The 12,126-nt window shown below is 30.0% G+C and overlaps 1 protein-coding gene across 2 annotated transcripts; it reads right to left on the reverse strand.

Moving 5' to 3' along the window:
* Positions 1-4,785: 4,785 nt before the first annotated feature.
* Positions 4,786-9,267, reverse strand: LOC18040858 (hydroxyproline O-arabinosyltransferase 3). Of its 2 annotated transcripts, none has more exons than XM_024184959.1 (9): positions 9,178-9,267; positions 7,963-8,585; positions 7,306-7,373; positions 7,021-7,222; positions 6,739-6,836; positions 6,562-6,631; positions 6,393-6,464; positions 6,003-6,116; positions 4,786-5,291 (listed from the first exon to the last, which is right to left on the reverse strand). In XM_024184959.1, exons 2-9 carry the CDS (start codon positions 8,380-8,382, stop codon positions 5,229-5,231), a joined length of 1,107 nt encoding a protein of 368 aa, XP_024040727.1. In that variant the 5' UTR covers positions 8,383-8,585; positions 9,178-9,267; the 3' UTR covers positions 4,786-5,228. The 2 variants fall into 2 exon arrangements, with proteins under 2 accessions (XP_024040727.1, XP_024040728.1); XM_024184960.1 differs by lacking the exon at positions 9,178-9,267 and adding an exon at positions 9,033-9,135.
* Between the last annotated feature and the right edge of the window lie 2,859 nt (positions 9,268-12,126).

Consider the following 12,126-nt stretch of genomic DNA (forward strand, 5'->3'; position numbering starts at 1 on the left):
AAAGCGATGACCATGCACAAACTCTTGTACAACTTATCTTGTACAAAATGATTTGGCATTAATTCATTAATTGAATGAAAATAAAAAATAATAAAAATAGATCATATAGGCCAAGAGATATTTAATTCAACTAATTTTATCATGCCACATCAATTTGTATAAAATAAATTTATACAAGAGTTTGTAGTTATATTATTATTCTAAAAAAATTAACCCCAAAACCTCAGGATAGATCTACAAACAACAATTATGAGGTCAAAACATAAAAACCAAAAAAGAACAAAATAATTAAAGATAATATAGATAGTGAGTAAAGAGTGATGATACAGTTATAAATTTTTGTATAAATTTATCTTAATATAAATTAATTAGTTATTAATTTATTGGTTGAATGAAAATATAAAATAATATAAATAAATTATGTAGGTTAATAGATATTTAATTTAGTAAATAAATAAATATCATATAAATTTATATAAAAATTTATAATTATATTATTACTCGTGAGTAAATCCAAGTTAAAAGGATGAAAACTGATAAGGACATAAAAGGTGAAAATTGTAGCAAAGAATATTTAGCTCTATTGAGTCAGTTCTGACTTCGGAGTAAATTCAGATTCAAGTTGCCGACAAAATATTTTAAGAGTAGGTCATGTTTAAATAAATTAAAAAATAAAAATTAAAGTTGAGATGGAAAAGTAATAATATTATAAAGCGCCGACTGAAGTGCGGTGGAGGCTTTTGTCATCAGCCATTCCTGTCCCAATCTTGGCATTTTTCATTTCTGTATTTTTCTTTTGGAATCACGTCACGTGAACTCGCATTTGGTTGGTCTCTAGCAATAACAAAATGAAAGGTCTGCCTACTATGCATAAAGGATCTGCCATAAAAAGTGGCCAATTTGGCCGACAAATTCTCATCACTCTGGCGTGAAAATCTAGAATAGTGACGTTAGCAAGTGCACTCTGAAGTCACGGCTATATCGGCTGTGGCTGTGGGCTAACAAACCCAATTCTTTGTCTTTTTCTTAAACTACCGTTGGATAAAAATTGGACGACTGAGATTGAGACACGCGACCAGCAGCCCCATGAAATAATCTGATTGGAAAGTAATGGGCAGATTAAAACAAGTGTTAAGCCGTGTTTGGTATTCACGTATAGAAATTTTTAAGTTAGAACTATTATATATATAAAAAAAATTTAAATAAAAATTAATAATATGAAATAAATATAATTTTATATAATAATTTTGATAAAATTAATAAAGATATCATTATTTTTTATTTATAAATATAAAATTAAATCAATTTAATTTTTAAACTATAATTATTAATGTTTACAAAATATTTTAATGTCGAAACTTTTTAAATCACAACTGCACAACTTTAATTTTAAACAAGACCCAAAGCCCGTAAAATATGCAAACAAATGTAAGATGCAAGTCATGGTTGGAAACTAATTTTCCATCCATACAAGTGAAGGGTTTCAATGAAATATATCTTTAAAATTTTAAAATAATGACTTAAATTGTGCGGAAATGATACAGGACTACAGTACAGCATCTTATTGGCTTGTTGCCTAAGTAGACTATGAACGATACCCCAGACTTTGGTCTCAAATGTAATGTACGTGCCGTGCAAATAATGAATAAGATTATAGCCATTTATCATGAAAAATTCAATTGAATATAACCGTTAATTAAAATCTTTGAATTGTTCTAAGGACATCATCAGGGATCTAATATTAATTTTATTTTTAGGACAAAATAAAATCGACTAATTTCTTAATTAACAGTTTCAAAATAAAAATCTAAAGTTGGTTTGACAGCAATTGGGACACTATTCCTTTCCGAAGTAAAACAATGTAAATAACCGGGAATAAAAAAATAAAGGTACAGAAAACTCCTTTTATAATCACTCTCTGTCTAATTTTACCATAAACATTGCCCAAAACCTTTGATTTGATCTAAGAAAGCGGTCCAATATAACTTTGTTTTGAGAAAAGACAAAACTAATTAATACTTAATTATCAGTCTCATAAAAATTTTCGAAGTCGACGCGATAGTAATTGGGGCATTATTGCCATTTGAATTTAGTATTATTAGCGCGCCGAACAATGCAAGTAATTGAGGCGAAGAAACAAAACTTAATGATAACCCTTCTCATAATATATATTTTTTACACTGTACATATGATTATTATTTTGATAAAAGTCAGATATATGGCTAATTCTGATAGAAGAAGTTTTGTGGGGTTAATTTTAAAACTACAATTTTTTTTTTGTTACATTTGTAAATTTCTCACAAATTAGGTTATAGGTGCGCGGATTTGTACTCAACTGCACAATAAAATCTAAAATCAACAACACTTAAGTGGTATAATTTTTCAAATAAAACTTATTTTAGTAGAGTTTTTACATGTAGAGTTTTTTGTTAAAAAAATTCTTGTTATTTGATTTGTCAATAAGAACTTTTATTAAAAATTGTAAAATTATTTTAATAGACAAATTATTTAAAGTTATATCATGAAAAAAATGAAATAAGATTATAAAATATAGAAAGAATATTTTAGATATTTTTATATTTTTAAAAAACTTTTCAATCTTTACTCCCCAAAATCCAAAATTTTGAGTTTTTATTAGTACAAATAAAATAACTTATTCAATTTTCAAAAGGTCAATTAAAAAAAAAACCAAACAACCAAAAAAAAAAATTGAAAAGAGTTTATGGAATAAATAAGCACTTACGACCACTAGATGAGCCATACCAAATAGATACTTAGACAAATAAACTGAAAAGAGAAAAGACAACTTAATGACAAGGATATGATCAAAGTGAAATCTTGTCTAACAGTTGAGAGAATCATAATATAACGACGCTACATAAGTCAAAGCAAAATATTATTATTTTCCTGTATAATTTTACTATATAAACAACTATTTTGTAATTTTTCAGAGAAACATAATTAACTAAGGATCAACACAAACTAATTCGTTCTAGAATAATCGAATTCCTTCTTAGAAGACATCTTAATTATTCTTGAAACAGCCTAAATACATTTTTTATTTCATTTTTTCTCATATACTAACCGACTAAATACTAACTTGAACATCAAAATCTCTTTGCATGTAGCAACAATATGTAAAACTTTTGAATTCAAAAACCATGAAGAACAAATCGGATATTTGTAAAATATAATGTTATTAGTGACTAATGACAGCAGTCCTAAAATATAAGACCCATTTAACTATTTACCCACTGACAGCTGCATTGTGATACGAGGATATGATGTCGTCACTAAGATAAAACATTGATAAATTAACTCTTTATCTATTTATTTATTTTTATTTTTTTCAAAAGGAGATAAATTAACAATTCTTGCTGTAATAGAAGATTAAAGCCAGGGAACGGACCATCTGTCTTTATTAGGCGTGACCCAGTTGGCAGTCCACTTCTATCCAAATCTTCTTCAGTCAGTACGCATTTTTCCATTTTATTAATTTTTGGAGTTACAGGCTTACAGCTATAGAGCATTTCTGTCTTTTTTTTTTTTTCTTTTCTTTTCTCTATTTTTTTATATTCATTACTCAATAAATTTTTTTGTCATAATATTTTATATAAGAATAATTCTCATATAGTTATAAAAATTATGGTCATAGTTTGGTGTACTTATAGTTAAGAATAAAGTTCTTATTATAATAAATTATTATTTTTTTTGATTTTATTTTGAGAAACTTTGCCTCTACATAATAATTATTATCTGTATATTGAAAAAATATATATTGTGTTACATTAAAGGTTTAAAATAGAATAAAGCATATATTATTTTCAAGTTACTTGAGACAATGATTTATTATTTAGAGTTATTACTAAATAATTGTATAATATTTATGGAAATTACATTGAGAGAAGAACATTAAAGAGAATACAAACTTAGACTTTTAAGATGGCTTTCCATGTTTTCAATTGCATGAGATTTATGTAGTGCATACTTTATTTCTATATCACTTAGACTAAGTATAATTAAGCCAATTCAATGATTTTTGTAATCACAACTCTATTAAAATATAACCTCCTTATAATAATAAAAAAAATTAGTCCTAATATTATGAATTTTAAAAAGATTTTACTGTAATTAGAGATGGGCACAAATCTCAAACATGCAACGAATGGTACTAGTTGGATTGGGTTGAACATAATTTGACCTAGCCCAACCCATCAACCACAAATTTGAATTTTTTTTAATCTTTATTATTCAAATATTAATAATTACTAAATACTAGATTAAACTTAAATTAAAACATAAAAGCATAAATAAATTGTTACTTGTCAATTTTAGCATTAAAGTAGTTCCTGAACAAGTTGAAATTTATTTCTTTAATTTTCAAATAATAATTAAAAAACTAAAATTAGTTTTTGAGGGAAAGCCCAACTCGACCAATCCAACACGACCAAATCCACAGTTATGCAGGTTGGGTTCGAGACGTTTGAGTTTTTAAATCGGCTGAGTTTTTTTTACAGGTTTGGTGGGCTGAATACCAAACCGGCCCGTACCAACCCCTATAGTTATAATCTCTTAACATTCACAATAAGTTCAGAATGAAAATATTTGGAAGAAAATCATTCTCCGTAAGAGACACTGAGACTCAATTCCTCAACCTTAGAGAGGTACTTTGAGTTCTCTGTCAAAAAAAGTGATTTGCAGAGTATTTTTCTTATTCAAACATAACATTCCCATAAAACTTAAAACATCATTCGCATGATTTGTGACGTGGAAAAAACACTTGAATTATCAGGAAATAGAATTCCAACTCTATTCTTTGCTAGTTTTAGCCTCTTGCAGGAGCAAATCTTCCACCAACAAGATCAAATGAAAGAACTCTAAGGATAGAAATACACATGTTCAAGCAACCAATCTACAAGTGACACAACCCTATACAAGGGGATACCATAAACAATCAAGTCACTTTTGTATCTAGTTATCTATTAAAATTGACTATGCCATCTAACAAAAAACAAAATAAAATCTAAAACCCCTTGTTTAGAACATAAAAACAATTTCTTGCTGCCTATATAAATATATATGTATTATTGGTAACTATATTTCTCAATATAAAATAATTAACCTGAGGTTTGTGCAAATGAAATGTTTCTTGAAATGATAACAAAGGAAAATTTTCCTCCTCCCTCAATGTTTTATGAGTTTTGTCGAAACCTTAAGGACGGCTGTATCTATTGAGTTTCCCAGTTGGGTATGTTTGCTGTAGCTTCATTCACCATCTTCACAAGGGTGGCCTGAAAATATGACAAGCCAAGAGCACATTAAATTACTGTGAAAAAGAGAGAGGATTTGAGTGTATTCATGTATCACTAGGTTCATGAATATATGGTGTTAATGTGTTTGTATTGAAGATTTAAAAAATAAATAAATAAATAAAACAACTGTCAGAATGGGCCTCCAGAATTAGTGATTAGGCTTTCTTATAGCCATATAAAAGACTTAAATTACAGTCAAAATTCAATCAGAGGTAAAACAGTATTGACAGGGCTAAAACTGACATGCCGACAAATTTCAGAGATCAACCATTACATCTGATTTCACCTTAGAAATACATCACCATCCACTTAATATAAGCTGGAATCTTTCCCATCTTTTACTAATCTTCCTCATTCAACGATAGAAAACGGAGTAGTTTTTTCTTGTTATCATTTTCTTAGGCCCGCAATTTTGTCAAAATAAATAATCTTAGGAGTATACATACGTATTAGTCAATTATTCTTAGTGAATCATCAAATTTACAAAATATTTTGAGGCTAGCACTCTGTGATGATCTTCAGACAGGAAGAATACTATGGGGCAAAAAATGCAACCAAATTTCAAGTTAGGTCCTCATGCTATCATGCAGAGCAGGCATGCATGCACAAAAAAAAAAAAAAAAAATGTAGAGTGAACCTCAATTGTAACTGCTATTTATTGTCAAAGTAATGATGCTTATAAAAACATACCACACTTTCAGGGACCCCTGGAGGGGGCAGTGAGAGATTTCTAGGTGGAGGCCCACGTAAATATGATCTCTTGTCAAATCGCCACTCTCCAATTTTACCATATGTCAGCTCACCCTGAAAAGTAAAAATAAATATTAGGTAAAAATATATTAAGGATAAAAAATTGCTAGTAAACAAAACAATGAAGTTCAAGCTTTTGCTCCCAAGCATGGTAGAAAGAAACAAGCTTAAAAGACCTATGAAAAAAATGCAAAAGCAGCATAGCTTTCCTGCAATCAACTTTGTATAATCCGACAAAACTGGAAAAATTATGGTCAAATGAAATAGCAAGATTTTACAAGCCATGGGAGGAAATTTTTATTGAGCAAAAATGAGCACAACAGATTTTACCTTCAAGTTGTAATCGCATCCATAAGTATAATGAATGATGAACCTCTCCCCAACTTCCAGATCCCATGGGGGCTGAAAATTTAATAAATAAAACCTCAATCTAATTTCAACCACTGAATGTGGACATCAACATAAAGTTTTAAGAAATTCAACAATTTGGCTGCCAAACCTGTAACATAAAGTCATTTCGAAGAATATGTTGTACACCATGCAATGCGGATGCTACAGCATAGGCATACCTTAGTTCAAAAGAGGAAAATGCATCATAAAAAAATAATACTATTAACTTTAGTTGATAGTCTGGAATAAAGTAGAAGACATCGGGTCACTTGTACTGTACACTTACATTTCTAGCACCCATCCAAAAGTTTTATCAGTCTCGGGGTCATCTTTCATTTTCAAAGAGACATTCATCCATGTAGGGGCAATCTTTTCCAGCAAATCCTGAACCAGAAAAATGTATTCAATTCAACATGATTAATTTTATGCCCACAGGAACCACAACAAAGACGATGACTAATTCAGTAACTAAGACAACAGGCAATAACAATAAAACATGACAATATAGAAAACCAAGATAAACACGTGACAGCACAAGTAGTGAGCTATTGGGTAAAAAGAAAGTCACCTTTCTTATGATAACAGGAGAATTGCCAATTGGATCAACATTTGTAACTGGGCCATTCTCCTCCGGGTAAAACTTTCTTATAATCTTCTCATTTTGTTCAGGTTTGATGTAGAAAAATGGATAGCCGGCTGGCATTCCTCCATGTGACAAATTAGGGAGAGGTCTAACAAAAATATGATCAGGCTCTGCCATCAATATGTACCTGCAGCAGTAGAAACAAAAATGAGCTCCGGTAATTAGTGAAGGTAGAATATAACCTGATATGTCAGAGATGCAGAAGCTCACTCTTCATCAATTTTAGCCTTTTCCAGCCATTGTACAAACGCCCATGGTCTGTTTAAGACAATGTATCCCTGAGTATAGAAATGGAAACATTTCAAAATGAGTACAAGGGAAAAAAAAAAAAAAAAACTTCTGCGAAACGTATTCTGACATTTCAGACACTCATTAAATGTAATTTAAACAAAGAAAAGAAAACCCAGATATCATTGTAGTACAGCTTTTGCCAAGATATAATGTGGACACTTTACGGTTGAGTTGGCGATAGGTAGGCCTCTCACATGTCTTTTAACTTAAAATTCAAATTAATCTTAGGAGAATGACAAGCAACTTATTGCATTTATATGTAAAAAACAAAACATTAGGTAAGACGTGCAAGTTTGAAGAATACATTGTGAATTAACAACCATTGATTAAGTCTCCTGATGTAACCGAAAGCAAAAGATTGCAGCTCCTACAACATAATGTCTGAAACAGCAATGCTGAATTAGTAGTTCAACTAATCACTCTTTTTCCTATAATTTAAATTTCTGCTTGAAAAGTTAAATAGTAAAAGTATCAAAGAAATTGAGTTCCGTAAATAGCTGGGACATTGAGGAATCTTGTAAAATGTTGCATATAAACAAGAACACAACAAGAACCAACCAGATGAGAAAAACTCACCCGATCAAGACCAGCAGGAAGAGGATCAACTACCATTGTCGGAATCTCATCCATGAGTTCATCAGGATTTCCAGAGTGCAATATCCGTGTAAATCCTCCCATCTCTGACCCTGGTAAGTCCTTTTTCTTCTTATACCAGTAGTACATAATGCGGCACTGCCATTTGCTGTATGGGGCATCAGTGGCCGTCAAGGCAACATGGTAGGGTGTTTTGGAATTCTTCAGTTTCTTCACATTTTCAGGCATCTCAACAACAGGATCGAAAAATACCCCACCATTTGAATCATCACTCACCCAATTTCTAACAGACCTATTGCGGATTACCATCGTTACTAAATTATATGTCCCAAAAGCGAACCCAAAAGTGAAAAGTACCATAAGTAGTGGTGAAGCCCGACCCATGTTCTTTCTAGTAATCATAGCCTATTATCATAAAATTCACAAACTAAGATTCTCTAATACTATAATAACTATATCCTTTAATATAAGCAAAAAACCATGAATTCTATACAAGCCTTCCAGTCCACCAGTCCAAAACTTAACATCGCAGCGGCTACAGAAATTATTTTGTTTTACACAACTTTCAGCTACCTCTGTCACACAAAATGGACAAATCAAAATACCTGCATAAAAATTAACATTAGATTCAACTTGACGTAGATTTCAACAAATTTATACAAGAACTGTCACAATCAAATAATGCAAAATATGCATTTTTTGCAGAACCCACATAAATGTAAGTGCCAATATGCAATCAGCGAGTATTTAAGGTTCAAAATATGACAGAATGAATAAGGGACAAAAGGAAATCAGACTTTCGAATGATCATCATTATGAATCCACATAGAAAGAATACAAATCAATAATTGAGTCACCGAATATATCAATGTGATTCCTACTAAAGCGTAAAAAAAAGGAAGAAGCAAAAGTTGTATCCAGGAAAAACACAATTGAAAGGCAAATAGAGAATTAATCAATAAATAAGCCAAATGGGTATCCAGGAAAAAAAATAAAAAAAAATGACAATGAAATTAAAACCCTTTGGAAATGAATGTAAATGCAGTACTCACTGAACAGCACAAGGTGGAAAGCTTAAAAATATGTATCAATTGCAGCAAGAAATAAGTCAAATAAACAAGAATCTTGATGATTCAAGATTATAATATAATCATGCTAAGCAAAAATAAGTAAAAAGCAAGAGAAACAGAGACTTACGACACAGAAGATCGTATTTTTTGGATCGAGAACCCAGAAGGGCAATGCTACAAGTCTTTGTGTTTTGTCTTTTTCGGGCAGGGTCAGAACTTTAATTTATTTAATTTTAATTAATTATTTATTATTGGCAACAACTTTTTATACAAAACTAATTGCACGAGTGCATTTACTTTCCTTCTCTAATTTTATTGTATAATTCAGATTTCCTTTATTTATAATTATAGGCATGATGGAAGTTATCTTAATACTCCCCTTAATTTGACTTAAATAAGACGTGAAGCTTTTGAAAAGTTTGATTCTGAGAGAGAGAGAAAAAAAAAAAAACAAATAGACCATCCGCTCCTCTCTCAAAATTTCAATTTTTTTTTAATAATGCCACCATGGTTAAATAATGGAGGTGGTGTGCTGTTGAATAATGTTATTAAATTAATTGCTATATAAGTTATTCAAAAGAATTTGGGTTTTTCATAACATTTATCAATTTGAACATCCTTTTTCAAGGGTAGTATTTAAAAAAAAAATCCTAAGAATAAGAGGAAGATGTTGAGTTAGAGGACTTTTTTACAAATATGACTTCACATAATTTCTAAAAGTCTAAAATCTACAAAAATGGAGACATTAACTTAAGGGTAAATTTTGAACTTCCCTCTATCATGAATTATTTTTAATTTATCTTCAAAAAGTGCAAAAACACCAAATTATCCCTTAAATATCGTTAATTCTCCGTGAAATTTCATAGCCAAAAGGGTAAAATAGCATCTGAATAAAGTTTTTAACATTCAACTAATTAAAAAAAAGTCAAAAATTTTTCTTTTTACCTTTTTATATACCCTAATTTCCACCGCATCAAAATATTTCAACATACTTCAAAATACTCTCAAATGTTTCAATAAATTCCACCTTGCATCCAAATTGCTAATTTTTTAATTTTTATTTTTTTATAGGAAAGTATGCTTTCATTAAAAACCAATAATGGCCAACAATGCATTGTCGCATAAACATAAGGCAACATTAAGCTCAATATATAAGATAAGATCTAAGACTCATGTCTAAGTTAGGATAATCCCTAATAGCAAACATCATTAGTAGGGACATTTGAGCCAAACCAAAATACTTTTTTGGTTAATTTCTCCTAAGTGACATTTGATTCCAAACTTGTCACATAGATGACAATTATTTAGAAAATACTCACAAAGCTAACACTCTGTTAAGTTTTGTCTTTAACTCTAACATAAGCGGTCAATTAGTTAAGAAATGATGTTACATAAGTGGTCAATTAGTTAGGAAATGATATTTTTGTCCTTACTAAGTGATTTTTATTTTTTAGTGGAAAAACACAAAATTAAATCTAATTCTAATTCTAATTAACATTAACAGTTTTTTTTTGGTTAAATAAAATTAATTAAAAAACTTTCTTGTTGAATTAAACTAATTTTTAAAAATAAGAAGAAGCATATTTCTCATGACGCGTAAAGCATGATATAAATTCAAATTTTATCTCATTAGTTCTAATTTTGCAAATACTAAACTCAAATCCTAAAAAATCTAGTTTAATGGCTTAGTAAACTTTTGTTCTTTCAAAATCCTTTTCATAGCAATCAATCCATTAAATACATTCTTCAACAAAGCTCTGCAAATATCTTCTCCTTCATGTTCTCTATCAATTACAACATTTTTGGCTTTATGATTTAAGGCATCAATAACCAAATCCTGTTGCAGTGGTGAAGAATTTCAACCTGAGATTTTTAATCCAAATTACACCATTACGTAGTTATAATATTTTCAAATTCATCTTTGGTTATTCATTAAGTAAAATTTAGAGATACGAGAGAAATTAAAGAAAGTTAATTTCAGAGAACTACTCTCTAGATAAGAAACACAATCAATAAATAATAGGAATCTTCTCTGCCTTTTTATCCTTTCATCATCCATTTAAATACAACTAATAAGATAACTATACAAGACTAATTACAATATTACTAGGACAAGCCATTACCACAATATAACTATTAAATTAAAACTACATTAATTCGTACAATAATAATAACTAAACATTACAATAATAATTGGCACACATCATTCCCCTTCTCTTAGAAAAATCCTTGTCCTCAAGGAACTACTATGGACATTAACCATGTTTTACACTTTGTCTGCTTCTATCATCATCATCTTTCCTGTGAAAATATTCCATCTTAAAAAATTAAGGACTTTGATACTTGTGACAAGGAGAATATTTCCCATCACAATAGTAGCAAGAATGACATTCTTTGTGTTCTTTAACTTCTCTTAAGGGTCAAATGTTTAAATGTTGATAGAATTGAGTTGCTTGGCTGGGATCCTAACAAACCTTGGATTGTAGACTAGATTTTAGAGGGTTGCTTACAGAAGTTGCACTTTTTCTCAGTAAGTCTAATAAGTCCAATGGATGCTGATAATGACCAAGGCTTAAAAATCTTTAGTTGTAAGCGAATCTCATCTTTGAGTCCTCCAACAAAACTACCAACTCAGAAGCCTTTTGGTATATCCTCCACCATTTGAGACTATCTTTCAAATTCTTCTAGTAATCCAAATATGGTGTTTGTTTGCTTTAATTGAGATAAAGCCTCTCAAGCATTATTAAACTTTGTTGATCTAAATCTTTTAAGAAGGGCTCGTGAAAACTCAACCTAAGAAATTGGTCCTTTTGTTTTCATTAACCAATGAAACCATTATAGTGCAGTTCCTTTAAGATGGAAAGATACCTATTGCACTTGGTATTCCCACATAATTTGTTGATACTTAAAGTATTGTTCAGCCCTATAAATCCAACTATTTAGGTCTTCACCATTGAAATTTGAGAACTTTAATTTATGGTAGGATAAATTTGTTTTTCTAATAGATGCATGGCATTGGACTTTATATGACACTTGCACTGGCTTAGGAATATGGAACTTATTTGGTCATGTTTGG

The sequence above is a fragment of the Citrus clementina genome, unplaced genomic scaffold, assembly GCF_000493195.1.
Source record: "Citrus clementina cultivar Clemenules unplaced genomic scaffold, Citrus_clementina_v1.0 scaffold_5, whole genome shotgun sequence".
NCBI classification, from domain to species: Eukaryota; Viridiplantae; Streptophyta; class Magnoliopsida; order Sapindales; family Rutaceae; genus Citrus; species Citrus x clementina.

Bases quoted from the DNA above. Each gene is read 5' to 3' on its own strand.
- LOC18040858 (XM_024184959.1), bottom strand. From the start codon at position 8,382: ATGATTACTAGAAAGAACATGGGTCGGGCTTCACCACTACTTATGGTA. The intron at 7,223-7,305 runs GTGAGCTTCTGC...CTACTGCTGCAG, and splicing joins AAGGCTAAAATTGATGAAGA to GTACATATTGATGGCAGAGC. The intron at 6,465-6,561 runs GTTTGGCAGCCA...TTAAATTTTCAG, and splicing joins GAAATGACTTTATGTTACAG to CCCCCATGGGATCTGGAAGT.